Source organism: Lytechinus variegatus, chromosome 19, assembly GCF_018143015.1.
Source record: "Lytechinus variegatus isolate NC3 chromosome 19, Lvar_3.0, whole genome shotgun sequence".
Classification (NCBI taxonomy): Eukaryota; Metazoa; Echinodermata; class Echinoidea; order Temnopleuroida; family Toxopneustidae; genus Lytechinus; species Lytechinus variegatus.
The window spans coordinates 2,284,164-2,307,698 of record NC_054758.1 but is presented as its reverse complement, the minus strand read 5'-3'; the positions used below and the strand labels follow the sequence as shown (position 1 = coordinate 2,307,698).

General features: G+C 37.0%; 2 protein-coding genes across 2 annotated transcripts in view; one reads left to right on the top strand and one right to left on the bottom strand.

The window, feature by feature from the left end:
• LOC121406213 (small subunit processome component 20 homolog) overlaps nt 1-13,613 on the top strand; it is a 66,207-nt gene extending 52,594 nt beyond the window's left edge. Inside the window, 13 exon segments of the mRNA XM_041597236.1 lie at nt 241-357; nt 964-1,134; nt 1,644-1,775; nt 2,535-2,645; nt 3,157-3,306; nt 3,888-4,007; nt 5,110-5,304; nt 6,810-6,948; nt 7,307-7,662; nt 8,360-8,554; nt 8,837-8,975; nt 9,496-9,641; nt 12,736-13,613. Of these exon segments, the coding sequence (XP_041453170.1) occupies nt 241-357; nt 964-1,134; nt 1,644-1,775; nt 2,535-2,645; nt 3,157-3,306; nt 3,888-4,007; nt 5,110-5,304; nt 6,810-6,948; nt 7,307-7,662; nt 8,360-8,554; nt 8,837-8,975; nt 9,496-9,641; nt 12,736-12,867 (2,103 nt within the window). The 3' untranslated portion in view covers nt 12,868-13,613.
• Nucleotides 13,614-14,294: 681 nt separating this feature from the next.
• Nucleotides 14,295-21,265, bottom strand: LOC121406163. Its single transcript, XM_041597182.1, has 8 exons — nt 21,205-21,265; nt 20,339-20,475; nt 20,022-20,109; nt 18,726-18,890; nt 18,097-18,273; nt 16,637-16,720; nt 15,112-15,324; nt 14,295-14,874 (listed from the first exon to the last, which is right to left on the bottom strand). The coding sequence occupies exons 2-8, from the start codon at nt 20,431-20,433 to the stop codon at nt 14,767-14,769; spliced, it is 930 nt and encodes a 309-aa protein (XP_041453116.1). The 5' UTR covers nt 20,434-20,475; nt 21,205-21,265; the 3' UTR covers nt 14,295-14,766.
• Nucleotides 21,266-23,535: the final 2,270 nt, after the last annotated feature.

Genomic DNA, 23,535 nt, shown 5'->3' with positions numbered 1-23,535 from the left:
TATATTTGTTATTATTATTGTCATTGTCATTGTTATTTTTATTGTTATTTCAATTATTATTAGTAGTATTCTTGTTGCTGTTGCTATTATCATTATCAGCATCATCAAATTTATAATGAAAAAGGTAGGTTGTGCTTTCTACATGTCAACATAATGAAGATATGAAATGTTGAAGGTATTATGTACATATACTATGATGTTCAATTTTATTGTATTAAATCTTTTGAATTTATTTTGTAGTTGCTAAACACCAGTTTGAAGAGATCCAAGTTTGTACCAAGTAGCGAGGAGCATCTTGGGATGCTTGATCCATTCATAGTCATCTTGTATCGGTCGATGGAATCGCAACATACGCGGGTAAGTTTTTTTGTTTCAAGATATTGGTATTGCAGTTGTCACGATTGTCATTAATATTATCATTAGCGGCAGCATTGTCGGTAACATTTCAGTTCCTTAATCACCACTCCCTCCACAACCATTCATCATCATCATCACCATTATCATCGTCGTCATCACCATCACAATCATCACCATCATCATCGTCGTCATCACCATCACAATCATCATCATGGTCATCACCATCATCATCAACATCATTATCATCAACATCACCATCAATTTCGCCATCATTATCATCATCCCATCATCACCATCATTACCATCATCATCACCATCATTGTCATCACCATCATCACCATCACAATCATCACCATCATCATCATCACCATCACAGTCATCATTATTGTCATCACCATCATCATCAACATCACCATCAATTTCGCCATCATTATCATCCGCATCATCACCATCATCACCATCATCATCATCATCACACCACCATCATCATTATCATTTTCTTCGTGCATTACTGATTATTCCAAGAGTATTACAGAATGTGACATCTATACATACTTGATACATTATATCGAGATCACAAGACACTGTTTCTTTTTTATCATCCAGGTCATCACATGCGCACTAAGATGTCTAAGCTGGCTGCTGCGTTTTCCACTGCCCTCGTTGGGCAAAATGATAAAGCAACTGACGCAATCCCTCTTTAGACTGCTTCGTAAACATGCAAGAGTCGGGGCAGCGAAGGGCGACAACTTTGAGCTCATGGTTGTCACTTTCAAGGTAATCCTATATTTCATATTCTTTGTTGTCCTTTCCTTTTTGTATCTGTTTATGATTACATGTAAATGATTCCTCTGGGAGAACATTGTGTGTCACAGATGGGGCTACCCTGTAAAATAAAACATGATAATAATAATAATGATATAATATCATCTTTTTGTTTGTTATGTTATGTCTGTTTAGGGTTTGTAATGTTTTGTTAAATGTTCAATTTATCTTTATTTGTATCATCATGTTGTATTATTTATATGAAATATGCTCTCTTTTCATATATTCTTGTATTTTTCATATATTCTTACTTGGTTTTAATTGTTTTTATATTGGTGGCAGCATTTCATAAGACTTCCAAGCTGTATCCCCAGTCTATTTTATATTGTACAAAATGTATTTTAACCTTGTATTTGTTTTTTGAAATGTTGAATGCGATTGAGTTGAACGTTGATGCATTGAATATGATGGTAATAATAAATTTGATTGTACTTTTTCTTATGATTGATTTTTTTTCCTAGGCTGTGACGGTTCTGATCCGTGATGTCAAACTCTACACCATCAATGAGAAGCAATTACAAGTCCTGCTTGCCTACGCAGAAGAGGATATTCATGATTACACAAGACAGGCCACTGCATTTACAATGCTCAAGGTATGTTCTCTCTTTTTAAAGGGGAATTTCACTCTGACAAAAAAGTATGCTAGTAAATAGCAGAAAAAAGATTAAAAAAAACTGCTGAAAGTTTGAGAAAAATCTGTCAAAGAATAAAAAAGTCATTTAGAATTTTGATTAATTGAAATAATTTTCATTATTTATTCTTTGGTGCCATAAGGATTCCATTGTGATGCCATGCCTAGTGCCAAACTACATGATACATGTAGTTCATCATCTGATACTAATTATAAATATAATTATTAGTTAATGATAATATCAAGATATATTCTTGTCCGAGGTGGACAAGTGTTCTCACCCCAGCTTAAAGCTTCAGAGTTCACTGGTGTATTCTATCTTTGGAAGTTCATTGCAGCATCTGTCCATTTAACTTGAGGAGTTTGATTTATGGATTTGCCACTCCATGTATGTACATTTTCTTATCTTAGTGGGGGCGTCAGGGCATGGTCTAGTAGTTACGACCCTCATCTTTCAATCTGAGGGACATGGGTTTCATTCCCAGCCATTGCGTGTTTTCCTTCAGCAAGAAATTTACCCACACTGTGCTGCACTCAACCCAGGTGAGGTGAATGGGTACCCGGCACGATTATTTCCTTGAATGCACCAAGCACATTTAGCAGCTGGAGCTAAAGCCATGGTAATATGTATAGTGCGCCGTGGAATAGGCAACTAGATATTTGGCACCTAATAAATGCTATATGATCAGTATTATTACAATGTATTGATTCTTTCATACAGGCCATTATGACTCGGAAGCTCGTAGCTCCTGAAATCCACGGCATCATGGGTAAAATCTCTGAGCTCTCCATCACGCAACAATCTAATGCTGTCAGATTACAATGCAGACAGGTAGGTTTATTGTTTAGATCAAGGACCAAATAACAATTTTTCCAATTAAAATTATATGTGCTATTGCTCCTACCTGTAAGTGTAAGGTCTGCTCTACCTACATGTACATGTACTTAGTCTCATTCTCATTAAACCTATTTCCCAAATTACCATTATTTATAGCATATTGCTACAATGTACTATTACTTCTTGAACTCAATATACCATCGCCATGGTCTAGTGGTTGTGATAATTATAATTTCTATTTTTATAGCACTTTATGAATCGTCTTTCAATCTGAGCGGTGTGGGTCCGATTCCTAGCCATGGCATGTTTTCCTTCAGCAAAAAAATAATCCATATTTTGCTTCACTCAACTAAGGGGATGTGAATGGGTAACCAGTGGGAAGAAATTCCTTGAATGCTTGAGCGTCTGTTGAGCTGGGGTAATAGTAGCAGTGCTTGTATCCTCAGGCAAAAGGCGCTTTATAAATCCCGCTATTTTTTATCATTATTAAATATATTGTCCACAGGTGATGCATCAGTTTCTACTAGACTACCCACTGGGCAAGAAGTTAAAGCGCCATCTAGAGTTCTATGTGAAGCAGTTGAGTTTCAGTGTAGAGTCTGGACGAGAGTCCGCCTTAGAGATGTTAGCGACCATCTTCTCATCCTTCCCCCAGGTAGGATAGTCTTCATGACACAAATTTTCATTAACAGTTAAAAGCTATTGAAATCCTTAAATCTGATTGGCTGGTAGGAAATTTTTCTTGGAGATTAATATGCATTTGTTTTTATTTTTGAAACTGGACCCTAGATGTATTTACTAATTTCGCAATTGTTTGCACCCCGCTTTAAGCAGAAGGGTACAATGAAAGATAAATCACACACATCTAGATCCGGGGGGGGGGGATGCTTCACAAAGATTTAAGAATGCCTTAGAGATGCACTTAAATGCCTAGTTACATATGGTATAAAAGGCATGACCGCATTGGTCAGATCATGCCAAGAGGACGCTCACTACTGCTTATTGATCAATAGCATTGCGCGTTGCATATCATGTACCCTTCAGCATTTAAGTGTGACCCCCCGGACTTGGATAAACCTAAGGAAGTTTGAAAAATAAGTAAGTTTATTCTTATCTTTTTGACATACATAATACACTATATTTAGATACATGTTAATGCTGGAAAAAATACCTTACTTTTGAGGACAAAAGAAAAGAGCGATTGTTCATCAGGATATTTTTCATTTTATTATGCAGAAACTTCTTGTAGAGCATGCTGGATTGTTCTATATCCCCATGGCAACGAGGCTCGTGAATGACGACTCGGCTAACCTCAGAAGACTCAATGCGTTGGCAATCGTCAGTCTGCTTGAGAAGGTAAGTGAACACTCGACTGAAAATTTATAATATAATGAGTAATTGTATTTACCAACCGGCCTTGTTTTACCAAACGTGCGCATCATGCTCATCAGAAATAATTTCGTGCACATTTTCAAAGTCTTTATATTCTAAAAATGATGAAATATGGTAAAAATACACGTAACTTGTAATGTTGATTTCTCAACTTTTCCAACAGGAAACACACGATCGGTAATACTGTACTTTTTTTAAATGGCCAAAATATTTCACATGCAAAGAGGGTTCGATTGGAGGCAGATTTTGTAAAAAAGGGAAATTATTTCAGCAAATTTTTTACATCTGAATATTCTGTATGTATTTGCAATGTGTGGTGGGAGTTTGATGAATTTTATGAGAATATTGTGTTTTATATTAACGAATTTATGAAAAGTGTTCGTTAATACAATCCACTACCATACATACATGTATAGTGCATGATTTGCAAGTGTACATTCTGTGTGGGCCACATACTATATGCATTCCTCCTAATGAATTACCCCCCCCCCCTCCACTTACGTAGACTTTTTAAGCCCAGAGTAGACTATGCAATAATATGAAAGTTCCAAGAAATATGGTTATTTCATTTGAAGTTCAGCATAATATTAGGAATAATGAAATCATATTTTTGTTTGCGGCAAGCACTGTAGTTGGAGTAAAGTCCAAATCGGCTTCAAGTCACAGCCGATGATGACGTCATTACGATTCCGGTTCGAATTGCTTTTATGCCTACAGGGAGGCTCGAACTAGACTGAATCTTGATTTTAGTAGTCCTACAACTTTTATGAGATCTGATCGCTAATATTTTATTGGTTGGAATATTCCTATCAGATGTTAATATAATTTCTTTGAAATTCAGATTGCAGAGAATCGCATAGTGTGCGCCGGGCTTAAGGGTCAAGTGTAGTTAGATTTTCCTGAAAGTGAGACAGTTGATAAATTGACAATGGAATTGTGAAATCTTATACAGCAACGTTTAGTAACATACATTACTTTGTAATTCTGTTTACAATAAAAACTCACTCAGTTGATTTGGTTTGATTCTTTGGCATTTACTTGATTGAATTTTTTACTCTCGAAACAGTTAAGCCTGGAGAAGCGTGACGAGTTGTTTGGCATAACCCTTCACTGGTTAAAAGACATCAAACCCTCTCATAAGAGATTAGCGGCTCAGCTGATGGCTATATTTGTGGATGCGGAGAGAGAAAATTTCAGTCGACGTCTTTCAGAGATACTACCCGTCATCACGGATATTATCAAACCTGAAAATTTGATAGAGGTAAGGGTGTGTTTATGCTTCCATTGCGAGGACAGAATCAGCGATTTCAAACGTCGATTCAAAACGCCAATCGTAAACGTGGTTCTGGGAGTGCTGTTTATGCTTAACTTTTCAGAGCAAATCATGATCTCCAGCTGGCTTTGCATCGTTAAGCGAGGTCAAATTGGGCACGCCTTTTTTCGAAAGTTTTTTTTTCCGATTGTTGTTATTACGTGGAGATAACATAGAGCAATACGACTGTATTTTCCCGCGGATTTTCATATCACCGTTAGCATGTACCAAATGACGTCATTTAAACACGTTTACGATCGTGGTTATGTTTATACTTCCCCAGAAAGCCTGATTCTGGTCAAACGACGTTTACAAACGCACCTTTTTGTGAGTTTACGATCGGCGTTTTCAAACGGCGTTTAAATGAAAGTAAGCATGGACGCGACCGTGTTTTGGACTAACCACGTTTGGAAACGCTTATTCTGGCCTGAAAAGTTGAAGCATAAACACGGCCTAAGAAGGTCACATTGATTTTCTCATTACTAGATTAGATGTGTGGCCCATTTCATCAAAGATAAATTCCCCCTGTGATGATTTCCATGAGTTCATACAGAAACAAATGTTACCACCCAAGTGTTTACGGATTAATTGAAAAAATGTGCCCAAGGATTCTGGAAAATATTGCGTAGTTGTTCGGTCATCAGCAAAGACATCTCAAGCATTTTGGACTCTTGTTCATCCCCTCAAATCTCTGTCTCACGCAACTATCACAGTCTATCCCCATATACATTGTACACAATGTCTGTGATCTTACTCAGATTCACAGAAAATCTCACGCATAGCTGGTCTTTAAACTTGTTATCTCTGAAAATTAGTTCGGAATCCCATCAAATGTCCGGAATTAATTTTACTTCAGTTGGTTCACTTTGATTAGAAGAGATATTAATAGCTCTGGGGCCTGTTTCATAGAGGACTTGCAACTGTTGTAACTTTGCCATTGTGGCAACTACCATGGAAACCTTGATTCTGATTGGCTGCTGAGCCCTGTTACCATGGTAGTTACCATAATGGCAAAGTTACAACAGTTGCAAGTCCTTTATGAAACGGTCCCCTGGTCTTATCTGATGGCTTGTATCTTTCTATCCCACTTCATGTTTTTCATTTGACGTGATTTTAATGAAGGTTCGATTTGATTAGATTTGTTTCCATTGGATGCTATTTGGTATAATTTCAATTGATTTTATTTCATCAGAATTATTTGATTTAATTCAATTCAGTTAGTTTCGTTTTCATATGATATGATTTGATTGTTTCATTCAGCTTGATTTGATTTAATTAACTTAATTTTGATTTGGCATTTCTTTTGATATCATTCGATTCCATTTGATTTGATTTGATTCAATTTGATTTAATCTAATTTGATTTCACTTTATTCAATTCAATATGATTGATTTTATTTCATTCAATTCATTTTAATCTGATTTGAATTCCATTCAATTTGATTTGATTTTTAGGAGGAACTAGGAGAGGAGAATGAGGTGAAAGCTCAAGACCATCTCATGTTTCATATCATGTCGGCTCTGTGTAAAATCACCAAACAATGTCGGCTTTCTACCTTTAAAGACCAACCTGAAACGATCACATCTATGTGGGGTAAGTGAGACCTAGGAAAGCACTCCAAAGTCTGTAAGTATGCCCTCTAAGGAAACTTAAAACTTTCTGTCCACAGATATTGGTTCAAGCATGGTTTCATGTGTTTGACCTTCCTGATGATTGCTTTATTGTTTGGTCTATGCAGAATTTTGAGGAGTTGGAAAAGAAGTAGGGGGAGGAGGAAGAGGAGGAGAAGAAGAAGAAAAAAAGGAAGGAAGGACGAAGGAGGAGGTGGAGAGCTAGTAAGATTAAGGGGGTATATCTTTCTTATTTGCTGTACAGATGACATTGAAGCCTTTTTACTGTTGAGCAGTGACATACATTTTTTCCTCGCCCTTTAAATAATTTTTTTTTTTAGAATCTCTGGAATCGCATCTCCTGCACCCTCACTCCTGGGTCAGACTGATGGCTGCCAGACTCTTCGGAGAACTCTTTGCTGCCTGGCAGCCGCATCATCTGGTTGCCATAGTAACGGGCAAAGATACGTCGGAAGCTGCACCCGTCACCCCTTCATCTGAGCGACATCAGAAGAAGAAAAAAAAGAAGAAGGGGATGACGGTTGCGCAAGATGGAGGAGAAGGTGGCGTCAAAGCAGACGACGGTAAGAGGATGGATTATCTCCATGGTAACCTGGTGCAAAGGATGCTGGGATTGGCGGATAAGTTCTGTAAGCAGCTTAATTCAAGCATGGTCACCAAGGAGTTGGCAGAACAGGTAAAATTATCTTTGTTGACTGTCTTAAGTTTTCACTTTTCAGAATGACCCGGCAAGAACTACTTTGAGATTGTCCAGTGTATATGTATTTCTCTAGCCGCTTTTTTTCCTCAAGGCATACATTCATTGCTAGAAAACTATGTGGTAGGAAAGACTGAGACAATTGCTTAACATCAATATCTTTATTTTTACACAGAACCAAGAATCAGAGAAAATATCACAAAAGCATTACATGCTTAGCCTTGTAATTTTTGTTTGAGCGATTTTGAATTACATTTTCCCTGTACAAAGGAGGTTTAGGGAATAAACATCGCTGATTCAATATGCGCGATCAGCAAATCGTATCAATCTTTTATTTTCAAAGTCAATGCATGCAGATACAACGGTCTGTTACCATGTTTTTCCATATTAAGTGCATGTAACTGTTGTAAGCTCAAATACAGGACATGTTTCCAATGGGAATTGCATATTTTATCAAAAACTTGTATGGTATTGCCTTGAAAATCTACCGTATCTCATAAACTAATAGAAATTGCAGCCTAGAGATGCAACAATACATGTATATAAAGTAGGAATTGTACTTTAATTTTCCGCAAAGATCTCAAAATCGATATTTTTGCCCAAATCGACTGATGCAACAGTTTGGATGAAAGCCGACGTGTCTTGATGGATATTCATGTGCTGTTTTAATTTACAGGTGATCAAGAACCTCATTTTCATTTCCAAAGTGGTGAGGAGATTGAAGCCTGAAGATAAGGTAGAACAGATAGAAGATGAAGATGAAGAAGCGGAAGAAGAGAAGAGAGAAGGATCGACAGAAGAGCTGAATATGTCATTGCTTGTTAAGAGGATGAGCAGGATAGCAGCTACTGAGGTTGCAAAGACTCCAAAGGTAAATAAAAAAAGGTCTGTTCTTTGAGCCACATGTACAAAAAAATGAAGAAAACACATAATAGAATTTAGGAAGAACATGAAGTGCACATAATTTCATGGAAAACATGATTGTTCTTTCCAAAAAAAAAGTTCATGATAAATACAATAAAACAAAACTGTGCATTAGAGGAAAATCTGACTATCAAATACATGTACATTGGAAGTGTTTAGTGTGTGGTTGCTATGCGTTATCTACATAGAAACTTTTTTTCTTTATTTCATTTTGTATTTTTCTGTGCAGGTCACCCTAAAGAGGAAGTCGGTAATCAAGTGGATGGCTGCAATTGCGTTAGACCTAGGTCAAAGTTCTCTACAGTGTTACCTTCCCAGCATGCTTCATGTTGTGGGACGAGAGGTCAATGATCGGTCAGCCCAAGCTGGTAAGTTAACAGGCAGACCAATAGAAAAAGAAAAACTGTCTCCTTCACTTTTATCATTTTTTTTAAATTTCTGATTAGAATCATGTGTCATTATTTCAGGAAAACAATCATAATGTGTGTGTGTTTTTTTTCATAGCTTATTTCCTCTTTTGTCTCCCCCCCTTACTGCTTTTTATCATACCCTGGGAATCAGTCCTTGGTCGGTTAGTCTGCTTCAAACTACCGGTACTTCCTCACTTTTTAACCAATTCTCATGAAATTTGGAACACACATTGGTCTTGGGGTAAAGATGTAAAAGACAAATTTTTTCGCATGTGTTGAAAATTGTGTCGCCATGGTAATGGTATATTATGGCAATCATTAAGCAAATAGCTTGCCTAAACCTTTTTGTCAGTTTTTAGCCAATCCTCATGACAAATAAAAATGGGCACACACATCAGTCTTAAGGTAAAGATGTGCAAGACTTATTTCTTACATGTGTCAGAAATCATGTTGAGTGAGTTCCCGTTTATTCAATTAGATCCTGAACTGAAGACGCTATGTCAGGAGGTCCTGGAATTGTTGAAGAGCCTAGTTGGATTAGATGTATTCTCAGAAGTCTACGCGTCAGTCCAACGTGATTCCAGTGAAACCAGGTTGGCCAGGAAGAGGAAGAGGGCTTTAGAGGTAAAGGTTATTGGTCATTGTAAAGTAGCCTCAAAAACGGATTTGGTGAAGCTTTTCAACATTCACTCATAGGAGTAGAATTGCGTGAATGACTAGAATGCTGTAACGAAACAATATATAATAAAACAGAATGCGATTTTGCTCTTTGAGTGAAGCAAATTTTCATATTTTTTACTTTTTGAAGACCAATTGATTGTTATAGCCAATCACAGAAAACTTCTGTGGCTATACTGTGGCAAGGTCCTCCTGTGTAAAATATAAATTTGGTGCCCTCGGTCAAACATTAAATAGGCGCCCCAAAGGTCGAATCTCGAACGTCGCGGCCCTCCCCTCTCCCCTCCGAGTTTCATGGAAATTAGCGCACCCTAAATCTGAGGTTATTTGGCACCCCTAATCGAATATAACTTTTACTTAATTTCAAATTATTTTTCTTTTCAAATCAAATCAAGAATTAAAGTTTTAATTTGTTTTAATTTATTTTCAAATTTATTTTTAATTAGCTTTTTTATTTAACTTTAATTAAATTACTATTTTTTAAAGTAATATTTAATTTTTTTAAAAATAAATTTTACTTCAATTCAAATAATTTTTTTTATTCTCATTTTAAATCAATTTAAGAATTTAAGTTTCATTTTTCTTTAATTTTTAGGTGGTCTGTCTGTGACAGATCACCTCTTAATTTCGTCAGAATTTTCTTATTTTTTTTTATTTTATTTATTTTTAATGACTACATATTTGTTGCCAAGATATCTCAAATTTGACAGTGTCAATTTCATTGAATTTCATGTCATCAATTGGATCTGTCATGGAAACGCCAAAATAAGCTTTTCAAGGTCATTAGGTCATGATGACGTCATCTAGACGCCATTTTGTAAAAAAATCACATCGGTATGATTTTATGAACAGGGAAAGCGACTGACGGCTCACAGTGATGTCATCTTGTATAAGCGCCTTCCGAATTGCCTATCTATCTGTATGTCTGTCTGGCTATCTATCTATTTCTCTAATATATTTCTATCTGTTTGAATGTGTCTATCTTTCTATATCAATCTGTCTTTCTGTCTATCTTATCTATCTATCTATCTATCTATATGTCCATCTATGCTTTATTTACCACCTATCATTTATCTCTCCAATCATCACTCCATCCATCCATCTATATATATAATTATCTATCATATACATCTATTTGAATATGTATGTCTGTTTGTCAATCTATCTTTCAATCTAATATCTGTTTATCTGTCTATACGACAGACCACCTAATTCGTCCGCATGACAAATTAAAATCTAGTTTTAGAATAATTTTTAATTATACATGTACTTTAAATGTTTAAATGTTTAATGTTAAACCCCTAGATCTTTAATTTTTCTAGATTTTAGGGGGATGTTATTGCAAGTAGACCATATAGCGTTCAGAAATAGAAAGCAGTTTAGAAAAAAGGGGGAATGAGACACCTGATGAGAGATAATCATTGTTACTTTCTTGATGCATTGGTGGCTCTTAAAAGAGCCTTTGGGTGGCTAGAGCTTGAAGCTCAATAGCCGGTTGCCGCTCCCTCTGCCTTAATCACGGCAGGTACAACCGTGCGGAGGTGGTTGATATACCTATTGCACAGCTGCTTGTTCATCCGTGTTCTCCAGAATTCCCTAATGGCCTGGCAAAGTTCCTGTACCGTTGTGGGTCTTTTCTTCTTATGAATCCATCTTTTCATCTGGATCCATACGAGCTCGATAGGATTCAGATCAGGGCTTTCTGCTGGAGTTCGCCACCGATTGATACCCAACTGCCTAAAGCACTCCTGCGCCTTCTTTGATGTATGTTTGAGATCATTGTCCTGCATGAATCGATGATCTTCGGGGAACCTTCTATCCAAAAAAGGCTTCAAGCTTTCGGTGACAATATTCTTCATGTAGAAGTCAGCTTTCATGATACCCTTGAAGATTACAAGGGGTGTTGGGCCTCAACGAGAAATGCCGGCCCACACATGAACTTTTGCAGGATGCTTGGGACGGGGCTTCAGATTCCTTTTCTTTCCTACCTTTCGGAAGGCAAGGACGGGATTCTGGGCTAATTGGACGGAACATTCGTCCGTAAAGATCACGTTGCTGAACTTGTCTTTCTTTCGCACCAGCTCCCGACAGTGGTGGAGGCGCTTCTCTTTATTCGCAGCACGAATCATTTTGCTTTTCTTTGGTCTGCAGCTAACCCATCCCAGACTGCGCCGAAACCTCTGGATAGTAGACAGAGAAACCGTCTTCAACCCCTTCTCCCGCAAGACCTCTGCTATATCGGGTGACGTGGTCTCGTCGTTCTTCATGTATAGCTCATCGATAATCGTACGTCTAGCTTGCTCTGTCTCGGATTTCGACGCTTTGGCGTGATTTGGCCAGTCTCTCGGTATGATTTTATGAACGGGGAAAGCGACTGACGGCTCACAGTGATGTCATCTTGTATAAGCGCCTTCCGAATTGCCTATCTATCTGTATGTCTGTCTGGATATCTATCTATTTCTGTAATATATTTTTATCTATTTCTCTAATATATCTCTTTCTCCAATATATCTCTTTCTCTAATATATCTCTGTTTAAATACGTCTATCTTTCTATATCAATCTGTCTCTATCTATCTGTCTATCTATCTTATCTATCTATATGTCTGTCTATGTTTTATTAATATAACCACCTATCATTTATCACTCCATCCATCCATCTCTATATATAATTGTCAATCTATCTTGTAATCTAATATCTGTTTATATATCTATACGACAGACCCCCTAATTCGTCCGCATGACGAATTAAAATCTAGTTAAATGTTTAAATTTACTCAACGCTGTTGGGCGCCCTTCTCCGTTCTCTCTACAAAACTTAACCCTGTTCGGTCACTTCTCTCCCTCGCCATTTATCACACACTGTCACTTATGCCACATTCAAGATCTTGCCCTTCCAATACTTAGGGCCTACATTATTCACTCGCGTGGGACAACAGTTCTATACTACGGTGTAAAACCCTGTGGTGGTTGGTCCCATAATGCAAAAATACCCAGTATTATTTTATTCTCATGTATCTCTTCTGCATGTTTTTTTTTAGGCTGTGGCTGATCCTGAGAAAGCGGCTCTGAGGAAAATGAAGAAGCAACTCTTGAAGAAGGAATCAAGGAAAAGAAAGCTCCAGCAAATGAGACCTACGTATCATATAACTAAGAGACCTAAGAAAACATGAGAGTAGCCCAGGGGATGTATTTATCCTAACGTGTGATGGAAATGGATTGATCCTTGTAAGATACATGCATGATTTATTATCAATAGGTCTAATGCCAATTCGTCCGATTACCAACTCTTCTAATATCACTTGGACTACCATCAGTTCGTCCACTATCAACATGGCCTAGTGCCCATTTTGTCTATAACCAGTTGGTCCAATAGCAATTTGGTCTCATTGGACTTGGTGTTAATTGGGCAAAATGAATGAAAATAGAATGGATATTACACCAACTGGCTATGAGACAAAAGCCAGTGTGGCTTTGGTATCTACCCCTGTGCAAACTTTACATGAATTGGAATTAATACAAGAATCATGCCATCAAACAGTATTTGTATTTCAAGTCTTTTAATTTCAATAATTTTATATATATGTATAGATTACAGTATTTTATACTGACATTTTCAAATCTACATTATGTGCATCAATTTATGTTTATGTACAAGCTTTATTGAAGCTGAAGTCCATGCCAGCAAACATTTGGTTGAATTAAGAAAATTAAACAAGCATAGCAGTGAAAATGTAGAAAGTGGATATACCTCAAAAAATAAGAAAGTTAAAACATTTAAAAGTTTTTCTTATTTCTAAAAAAATAGTGGTTTGCATATCATAGGCTTTATGGAAATGATGTCACACACTATTTCTTTTAAGGCCTGGTCACACCGCCCGAGCATTGTTGGAGCGGTAGGGAGAGGGGTACAATTTTACTCACAAAATTGGGGAAAAAATCAAAAACAAAAATTGAAAACAAAATAAAAACAATCAAAATCGAAAATGGTGAATGAGAGCGAGCGGTGATGATTTTTTCTCTCCGCTCCACGACCGCTCCAACAACCTTTACATTACATAAAAAACTTCAACTTTCCACCAATTACTTGCAAAACATGGTTAGTCTTTTCCTCATGGGACTGGCAAAATCATGTGTTTTGGTAAAGACCTAATTTTAGTTAGAATCTACAAAACTTAGAATGTTTGATATTACATGTAATAAATACAAAATAAATAGTGATTTTCCGCTCCCTTATTTGCATTCCTATTCCTACTGTGATATATATTACATTATACATTAAATTACATTGCATATTACATATATTTTACAGTACATGTACATCACATGTTCATGTTTATCTATGTCAAAATAAGCTACCCTAGAAGTGCCATAACTTTCCTATTTTACAGTCAAATGTGATTTTTTTTATGCTATGCTTGCATGATTTTCTATTTTCAAAATTGTTTTGGTGGACTTGGCCTTTAAATTGCACACGAGTATCAATAAATCTCTGTCCGTTTTACAGAGCAGAATATGCTTGAAAGAAGAGACTTATTTTATTGTTTAAAATAGAGACTTATTTTATTGTTTTAATGATTATTTGAGAGATGGGATGGAAGTTTATTCAAATGGGCCTATATCATAAGCCTGCACTGTTGAGAATGTTGCATTGTGGGTAGTAACCCTGGTCATATAGGAGATGCATGTAGTTGACTACTTGAGGTGGTTCTATTATTAAGACTTCTGGTTCGTATGCCTTTTAAGATGGATCTGGGAGAATCGCAGGCCATAATACGTGGAAACTCTCTACAACGCATCGATTCTTTCAAACATGCAATGAAAATTACATTGGAGAGTTGAGAGGCTTTTGTCGAAAGCCAAAGACTTGCACACGACGAATAATTTCAATTATGTCATTGTCCAGAGTCAAGAGATTCAGATGCTGTCCCGGTCCACCAACTTTCAAGAAAAGCCTCTAAGCTCTCCTTTGTGATTTGACTTGCAATTTCAAAGGAATTGGTGTGTTGTAGAGTGTTTCCCGGTAATGAATGCGAAAAGTCCAGATCGATGCGTTGGGCAAGGTCCTGAGCTCAGATGAAGTCTTCTGCTTTCTTGCTAAGATCACAAACGCAGAACGGTAGAGGAACTCGTTTGTCCCAGCACACGTCAAATCTCTGGTACAGACTCACTTGCTTCACCTGCAAAAGGGAGAGACAATAAAGCAAGAGTGAACTCATGAATAAAATAGCATGGATGCAGGCATAAATTTTGCACATTGTGACAAAAGCGCATCAGCATTGGACATTTATTAACATACGCGGTAAATAAGCATAATTTATCCGGGAAATCTGCATAACCATGAGTTCAACCGATGATTTAAAAAAACACCTTTGTGAATTTGGGCCTGTATGGGGCCCTGTATATGTAGTTCTCACCTGTTTTATATTGTATTGATTGTCAATGACTAGATCCCAGATTGTATCCAGTTCAATGGTCTGGAAAGTCATGTGATAGCTCCGTCGATGGGTCGAGTTGAGCGGCTTATTTTCATTTTCGTTGATGAAAACATGGAGCAGCCTCTTGAAACTAAGATCCATGCACGATGTGGGTCTGAGAGAGAGACTGGGGTCTGCCTTATTCAACTGACTCTAAGGGTAAGAAAAGAGAAAGCAGAAGTAGTAGTAAAATCCAAAGTTTTAAATCTGGGACCCGTCTTACAAAGACTTGCGATTGATCCGATCAATCGCAACTGTGGAAAGCCAGCAAAGTAAACATATAAAATGCATGTTTGCTCAAAATTTTCAAGATATGAATGTATGTCCATAAATTCATTGATTTCTTGAAAATTCGGTGTGTTCTCCTTTGTTTACAAAGGACATTTTGCAAATTTCCTGTAGAAAAAAATTATGACACTGATGGATTTCCATAGATTTACAATTTATCGGATCAATCGTAACTCTTTGTAAGACGGGGCCATTCCCGTGAATGGGGGTAGCAGGATTCACCTCACACTTGTAGGAATCGCCCTTACTCCCTTCCCTCCAATTTGCCTGGTTCAGTGCATCCTAAATCCTCAACCCATTCCTCCTACATATACACCCCAGGGGGGCCACTTCCATTCACGAGTGGATACCATGCGTGACCATGGGGTCTCGAAAAGCACCCTAAACACGTAATTTCCATATTCTGAAAATGCACCCCTTAACAAGTATTGGCGTGTGAAACCCTACCCTTAACAAGTATTGGAAACAAAACGATACTCTTGGCAAATATTCCCTGAAATGAACCCCTAAATAAGTACAATAATGTTTTATTGTTAGGGTACTTCAGTCGTCGGCCTTACCATATTTGGTTTGGTACGACCCCAGCTTCTACACCTCGCGCAAATCGGACTCTAAACACGAAGTGTTGGGGCAAAAAGGACATCCTTAATAAAATATTTTAATTTTGTTTTATCATCCCCGCAAATTCGACCCTAAACACGTAATTTTCCTAGCGAAATAGATACCCTTTTTTCATTATTTTTGTGTTTTTGACACCCTTATCACGTTACGTACGTAACGTGCCCTATCGTCCTTTTTACGTGTTTTTTGGGTCGCGCATGGTATCCACTTGCCTCTTCCACATCCTCTTTTGTTGAAAATATATCTTAAACATAACATGGCAATGTCTGATATGAAAAAATTGAATATTGTTAGAATTTCAATACTCTATTTGAATAATCCTTGATACCTAAATAAAGTACTAGACACATCGGCTGGATGTTTCATAAAGCTGATATTTACGTCATAATTGGCTATCCGTAGTGAAACTACAACTTTGAACCACAGTTTACATTAAGCCTGACTTCAGAGTAAGGGCATAAAGGTATATAGTTCCCCATGAGCGTTGATGCTTAACACCTTGTAACAAGGTAGCATTATACCCCAACTAGTGTGCTATGTTAGGCAGTCCACTTACCTGACTATGAAGACTATTTATATGTGCTATTCCAAGCTCTACCAATTCTTGATGAAAATGATTAAATTCTTTGGCTGGAAGTTTCTGTCGACAATAAGAACAGTAAGAACAATTTGAAGATGGATATATGTAAGCAGGATCTAAGAAATCATTGTAAACATCTGAATACAAGAGCATTGTTTTTTGAAGACCCCATTATGGTTACTTTGCCAATGTGCCTTCTACCATTAGAACCTTGAATTTGAATGTCTGCTAAGCACTCTGCTCTGCATGTGCTTGTTAACCAGTGGTGCTTTCGTTTGAATATGCAAACAAACATTTAAATCCCTAACAGTAGCATCCATATTCCATAACACACCAGGTGCCATTTCATAAAGCTGTTTGTAAGTTAAGAGCGACTTTATAGGTCAAGTCCACCTCAGAAAAATGTTGATTTGAATCAATAGAGAAAAATCAGACAAGCACAATGCTGAAGATTTCATCAAAATCGGATTTAAAATAAGAAAGTTATGACATTTCAAAGTTTTGCTTATTTTTAACAAAATAGATATATGAATGAGCCAGTTACATCCAAATGAGAGAGTTGATGATGTCACTCACTCACTATTTCTTTTGTTTTTTATTGTTTGAATTATACAATATTTCAATTTTTACGAATTTGATGATTAGGACCTTGCCTGAAGCACAATATGTTAAAATAATGGAATTCCATGCGTTCAGGGAGATATGAAACTTCATTTCGAATGAAAATGACGAGAAAATCAAAATATTTCATATTTTAAACAATAAAAAAACAAAAGAAATAGTGAGTGAATGACATCATCGACTCTCTCATTTGGATATAGCTGGCTCGTTCATATAACTGTTTTTGTGAAATGAAGCGAAACTTTGAAATGTCATAACTTTCTTATTTTACATCCGATTTTGATGACATTTTCAGTGTTATGCTTGTTGAATTTTTCTCTTATTCAAATCAAGTTTTTGTTGGGGTGGACTTGTCCTTTAAAAAACGACTGGTGATACTTTCTAGTGGTGAATGGTTTACTAGTACACCAAAATGTTCATTGGCGATGGTTCAACTCATAAAAAAGGTTCACCAGTCATTCTTAAAGTCGCTCTTAACTTACGAACAGCTTTATGAAACGGCCCTCGAGGCGGTTGTTTCATAATGCTGTTCATAAACTGAGAGCGACTTTAAGACTGGCGATCCTTTCTCATGTGCTAAACCATCGCCAATGAACAGTTTGGTGCAATTTACCACAAGAAAGGATCACCAGTCGTTCTTTGGAGAGAAAAGACCCTGAAGATTCTGGAGATACTGTATGTGTGATTCACAGAGTAAGTAGTCAGTGATTTCATTGACTTCTTTGGTCTGATTCAATCAAAAGGCATGCATTTCAGTAGCTTATAACAACAATCCTTGAAAATCACTTTTCCATGAAACACTGCTCTGATCTCACCTTCATGGTTCCGCACACACAGCTCCATATGGGGATATTAGCCTGCTCGCAACCTCTCTCAACCGGAATCTCGCTCTGGAATATATTCACTGCTTTCTCTCCTTTAGCGCCCTTTACCCCCTCAATGTTTGGAAAATGGAAGAGGGATTTCATGCTGGTGTGCAGGTCTGCGTGAACCTAGAGAAAGATTAAGTAGACATCTTTGTTTTAAGGGGATAGGGGCAAGAAGGGAGGGGTGGTTGGGGGATGTTTCAATCTGAACTCTGTAATGAAAACTTAAATACCTTGTTAATTCCATGCCCCCCTCATAACTTGGTGGTGTATTAGAAAAGTTGCAATGAATTAATCAAGATTACAAGCTAAGAATACCTGAGAGCAACTTATTAAACACCTAAAGACAAAGATGGATTGGCGCTCTGTGTTAGAAATTAGAAAACCTTATGAACGATATCATTTCACAAAATTTGTAAGTCAAAATGCACAGACATTTTTAAATGAAAATTTCCTCTTTGTTATAGTATTGTCAAGCATTTGACTGTTTTCAAAATTCTTAAATCAATTTTTTATCCTTGACACAATATCACGATCAGGTATACTATGAAGGATGGACCAAAGTAAAATGAACCTACAATATATCTTTGCTGGTTGATGGCAAGGTTATGAAAGACGTCGGGTCTCTGACGTAGCATCCATGTTGGCATGGTAACCGACAAGAAAGGGAGGAGTGTCTCATAATGACTTCCGATGTGAGATGGGTCTTTCTGGAACGGCTTGCCGTGATCACCAAGCAAAAACTGAAATGGAAACATCGTTTTAGGTGTAATACTGAATTTCCCATTATGAAAGAACCCCATAAAGTACCAAAATCCCGATTATCAATTACCACCCATTTCTCTATTCCCATTACCAAGTACCACCCGATTCACTATTCCCATTATCAAATACTACCCGATTCACTATTCCCATTATCAAATACCACCTGATTCACTATTCCCATTATCAAATACTACCCGATTCAATATCCCATTATCAAGTACCACCCGATTCACTATCCCATTATCAAGTACCACCCGTTTCACTATTCCCATTACCAAGTACCACCCGATTCACTAATCCCATTATCAAGTACCGCCGGATTCACTATTCCCATTATCAAATACTACCCGATTCAATATCCCATTATCAAGTACCACCCGATTCACTATTCCCATTATCAAATACTACCCGATTCAATATCCCATTATCAAGTGCCACCCGGTTCACTATTCCCATTATCAAGCACCACCCGAGTCACTATTCCCATTATCAATTACCACCCGATTTACTGTTCCCATTATCAAGTACCGCCCGATTCACTATTCCCATTATAAAATACCACCCATTTCACTATTCCCATTATCAAGTACCACCCGATTCACTATTCCCATTATCAAGTACTACCCGATTCACTATTCCCATTATCAAATACTACCCGATTCAATATCCCATTATCAAGTACCACCCGATTCACTATTCCCATTATAAAGTGCCACCCGATTCACTATTCCCATTATGAAGTACCGCCCGATTGACTATTCCCATTATTAAGTGCCACTCGATTCTTATTCCCATTATCAAGTACCATCCGGTTCATTTTATTCCCATTATTCCCAGCTAAAGCCAGGGTCATAATAATAGCAGGGCCCACTGGGAGACAAGTTTTCAGAACTTAAGTGGCTTCCCTGGGTAAAGATCACATTTCACTCTTACCACAAGTATCAAATTTATATTAAAAACATGTTTTCATGATTTTCTGAAAAGTCTCATTTTTGTTGGACGCATTATATTGATACAACCATCTATCTCTGAAAACTAGTTTCCTTTTTTTGTGGGACGCATTGCGTTTTGATACAATGTTGAATTGTTAAATGTGATTTCGATCATACCACCACAAGGTTTTTATCCTCATTAAGCAGCGTCTGTAGAACTTTAGACAATTCATTGTCGACCTGGTTGACAGATTCCATCTCCCTCCTGAAAATGAATAAATTGGAATTTTTATTTTTTTTAATTCATTGACATAAGACAAAGTTACAATTATTGCTATTGTTAATGACAAACACTTTCATACAAAATAAATGGTAAAGTCATGTATTTTTATGTAATGCCATTTCTTCTTTTTCATTATATTGTCATCAATGGCATCATCATTTTTTAGGGGGTGTTCGTGAACAGAAGAATATACAAATTTCAGAGAATATACCTGTGACCCGCATTGAGGTCTAGCGCAGCCCACTTGGCAGGATGAGGATGACGTAGAAAGTCCCTGGTGTAGTTGAGAATATATTCATGTATCATGTGGTTGCCTTCACACAAGCCTGACAAAGAGGTGTAGGAAACCTGCCGAAAAATACAATCCATATCCAAGGTAATTGGGCTTCCACAAATGGAATATTAATTTATAGGATAAGTCCACCCTAACAAAAAGTTGGTTTGAATAATAAGAGAAAAATCGAATAAGCATAACACTGAAAATTTCATCAAAATCGGATGAAAAAAGTATGGTCTCAGTAAATTCCTAAACAAGCCATAGATTGCCCTTCTTCAGGTCTGAATTTCTAAAATTTTCAGCTCGCACTTCACACTTGCAATATTTGATTTTGATTAGTGAGATACGTATCATGTTCATTACTACAAGAAGTGCTTCATTTGTTTAGATGTAATTCTAACAAATGCAGCAAGCGCTTGCCTGACTATGGTGAGATATGTGTGCTCTTCATGAATTCATACAAAACAGTCCTTAAAATGTCTGTTTGGTGTCAATATAATATACAAAAAAATTCAGCTCGTGCTTCGTGCTTGCATTTTTGTTTGGTGAGAGCAGCATAATTACCGTACAAAAATTTGCTTATGAAGTCCCTTTTTAGGTCTGAATATCAAAAATTTTCAGCTCGCGCATCGCGCTCGCATTATTTGACCAGTGAAAAACACATCCGTTTAATGGCAAAGTCCTTATTAAGTCAGTATAACTGGCAATTGAGCGCACTTGGCATGCCCACTAAAGGACTAAAAAAATTGATGGTGCCCCCCCCCCATGCCGTGACCCACGGTACGCCACTGTAATCTTACCCGTTCATTCTCTCTCTGCTTCCATCCATGCTCAATGTGAGGCAGCACAGTGGTCTGTATAAACAAGCCTGGCAAGGAAAAATATTGATCATATAGTCAAACAAACGGTCTTATAATCACGTTTATGATAGCAAAAAAGGAAAGGAAAGTATTAAATAAGGAACATCACCCCATAAAACTATCCAAAGTACAAATAACTCTAATATCAAGAAAAATATTGATAGCTCCTCCCCTAAAACTTCACAAAGATTTCTTCTCTTATACTCCTCTCTCTAAATACCAAGAAGCTAATCAAACACCTCTCAGAGTGATATGAGGGACTATATAGTCCTGATGGAATGAGATTTCAATGTTTCAAGAGTGATTTTTTACTATTTTTGAGCATTTTTTACACTTTCACTCCAAAAAGGTAATTCACTCTTGAAAGATTGAAATCTCATTCCATCAGGACTGGTCCCTCATCTCACTCTGAGAGGAGTGATTAAGGATCAGATTAGCTCCTTTGAATTTAGAGAGTATTCATTACCAGAACGTAACGTTTTGATCATAGTCTAATGATATATGCCCATTAAAATGATTTTTTTTTTCATTTATCGCAACAATATAGACATAAAAATCACAGTATTCTGTTGAGGAGAACGACTAAATAACTTTTGAATATTGATGTATTTTCAATTAGTATCAAATTGCAATCATCATTTTCACAATGCATTTAAATGATTCATGATAAGTTATCTATCTAAAATATTTTGAATTTTATTATGTGAAATCTCCTACATGATCATAATATGAAATATCCTTGATTTCTCCTGATATATACTGGATAGATAAATGTATATTTTTCTGTGCATTGAATAATCTCGCTTAAAAGGACATCTTCCAGACATTTTACACAGGCTAATCCAGATTCCAGAGAAATTGTTACAAATGGTTGTCATGGATACCTTACAATGTGTTCTAGTACCCATCATACCGCTACCGTTATCAACACCATAGCTTGTTAGGTATCCTCTGGACTCTGCATACTGCCATATCCATTCTGATATCTCTTTTCCGTAGCTAAAAGAAAAAAAGAGAGATAGAATTAAAGGGAATCCAACCAGACATAAAACGTTTTTAGACAAAAAAAAAGAAAATTATATAGTCGTTTGGTCTAGTGGTTCGAGCATTGAACTCATAATCACAAGGTTTTGAGTTCGAATCCCCACTCTGACATTGTCTCCACTTTGATAAAAAGACCCAAGAGTGATTTCTGTCGTCTATAAGGTCAGCCACTATGACTGATTAAACTAGGCGTAAAATGTATCCCAGCTAGGTTATTGGTTTTATATATACCAGCTTGGCGTTTAACAGCAACAAATGCTGTCCTGTCGAGTTTCTACGGGAGTTACCATAAACAGAAACAGAACCTGCAATACATGGTTATCTTGATTATTATACATATAAAGTTTCCTTGTTTTATTATTATTCTTCTTTTTTGAGATGTATGTAACAAAAATTATTGTAAATGATTGTTGGAAATGGAAAGCAAATGAAATGAAAAATGAAATATTATGGGTATCTGAGGATAAAACCAACATTAAACTCACATTTTCTGTCTGACTTTCTCCTCATCAACATTTTCATAAAGTTGTCCAGTGAAGAGAGGAGTCAGGTTGAGTACCGTAGCACTGCTGATTCCATTAAACCGATTAAACATGAATGACTGATGGGACAAACCTAATGATATTCCTGAGAAAAAAAGACCAAAAAAGTATTTTTAAAAAATGAAGATAAATCATGGACCATGGAGTGCGAATGACCACCGGATTGTGTGTGTGTTTTTTTTAGGGGGAATGGACAGCTACCCCGCCCCACCCCCTCCCCCATTTTGGCTCAGCAACCTCCCCATCCCCCACTTTCAAATCCGTTCTGGGACCCCTAAAGCCTCCAAGACAGAGAAGATGACATTTGGCCCCCTAATATGAAACAACTTTCCTAGGTAATTAGTTGTATACCAGCTTGGCGTTTACCAGCAACAAATGCTGTCCTGCCGAGTTCCTACGGGAGTTACCATAAACAGAAACATAAACTTTGGGACTGAAAAAACTTGAATGGATATATTCCGGTTCCATTACAATTCATCTGGCGACAATTTTTACTCCCATGTAAAATTCCACACACTGACGGATTTATTAATTTCAGACATTGATGTAGCACTTTACCCTATCCTAAACCTATGATAAGAACGTGCCCATGACCACAATTAAATTCATTAAAAGTGACTAACAAGGAGGTGAAATTTCAATCAAGGAAACAACGATGGTAATGGGGGTGCACTATTTGGCAGTA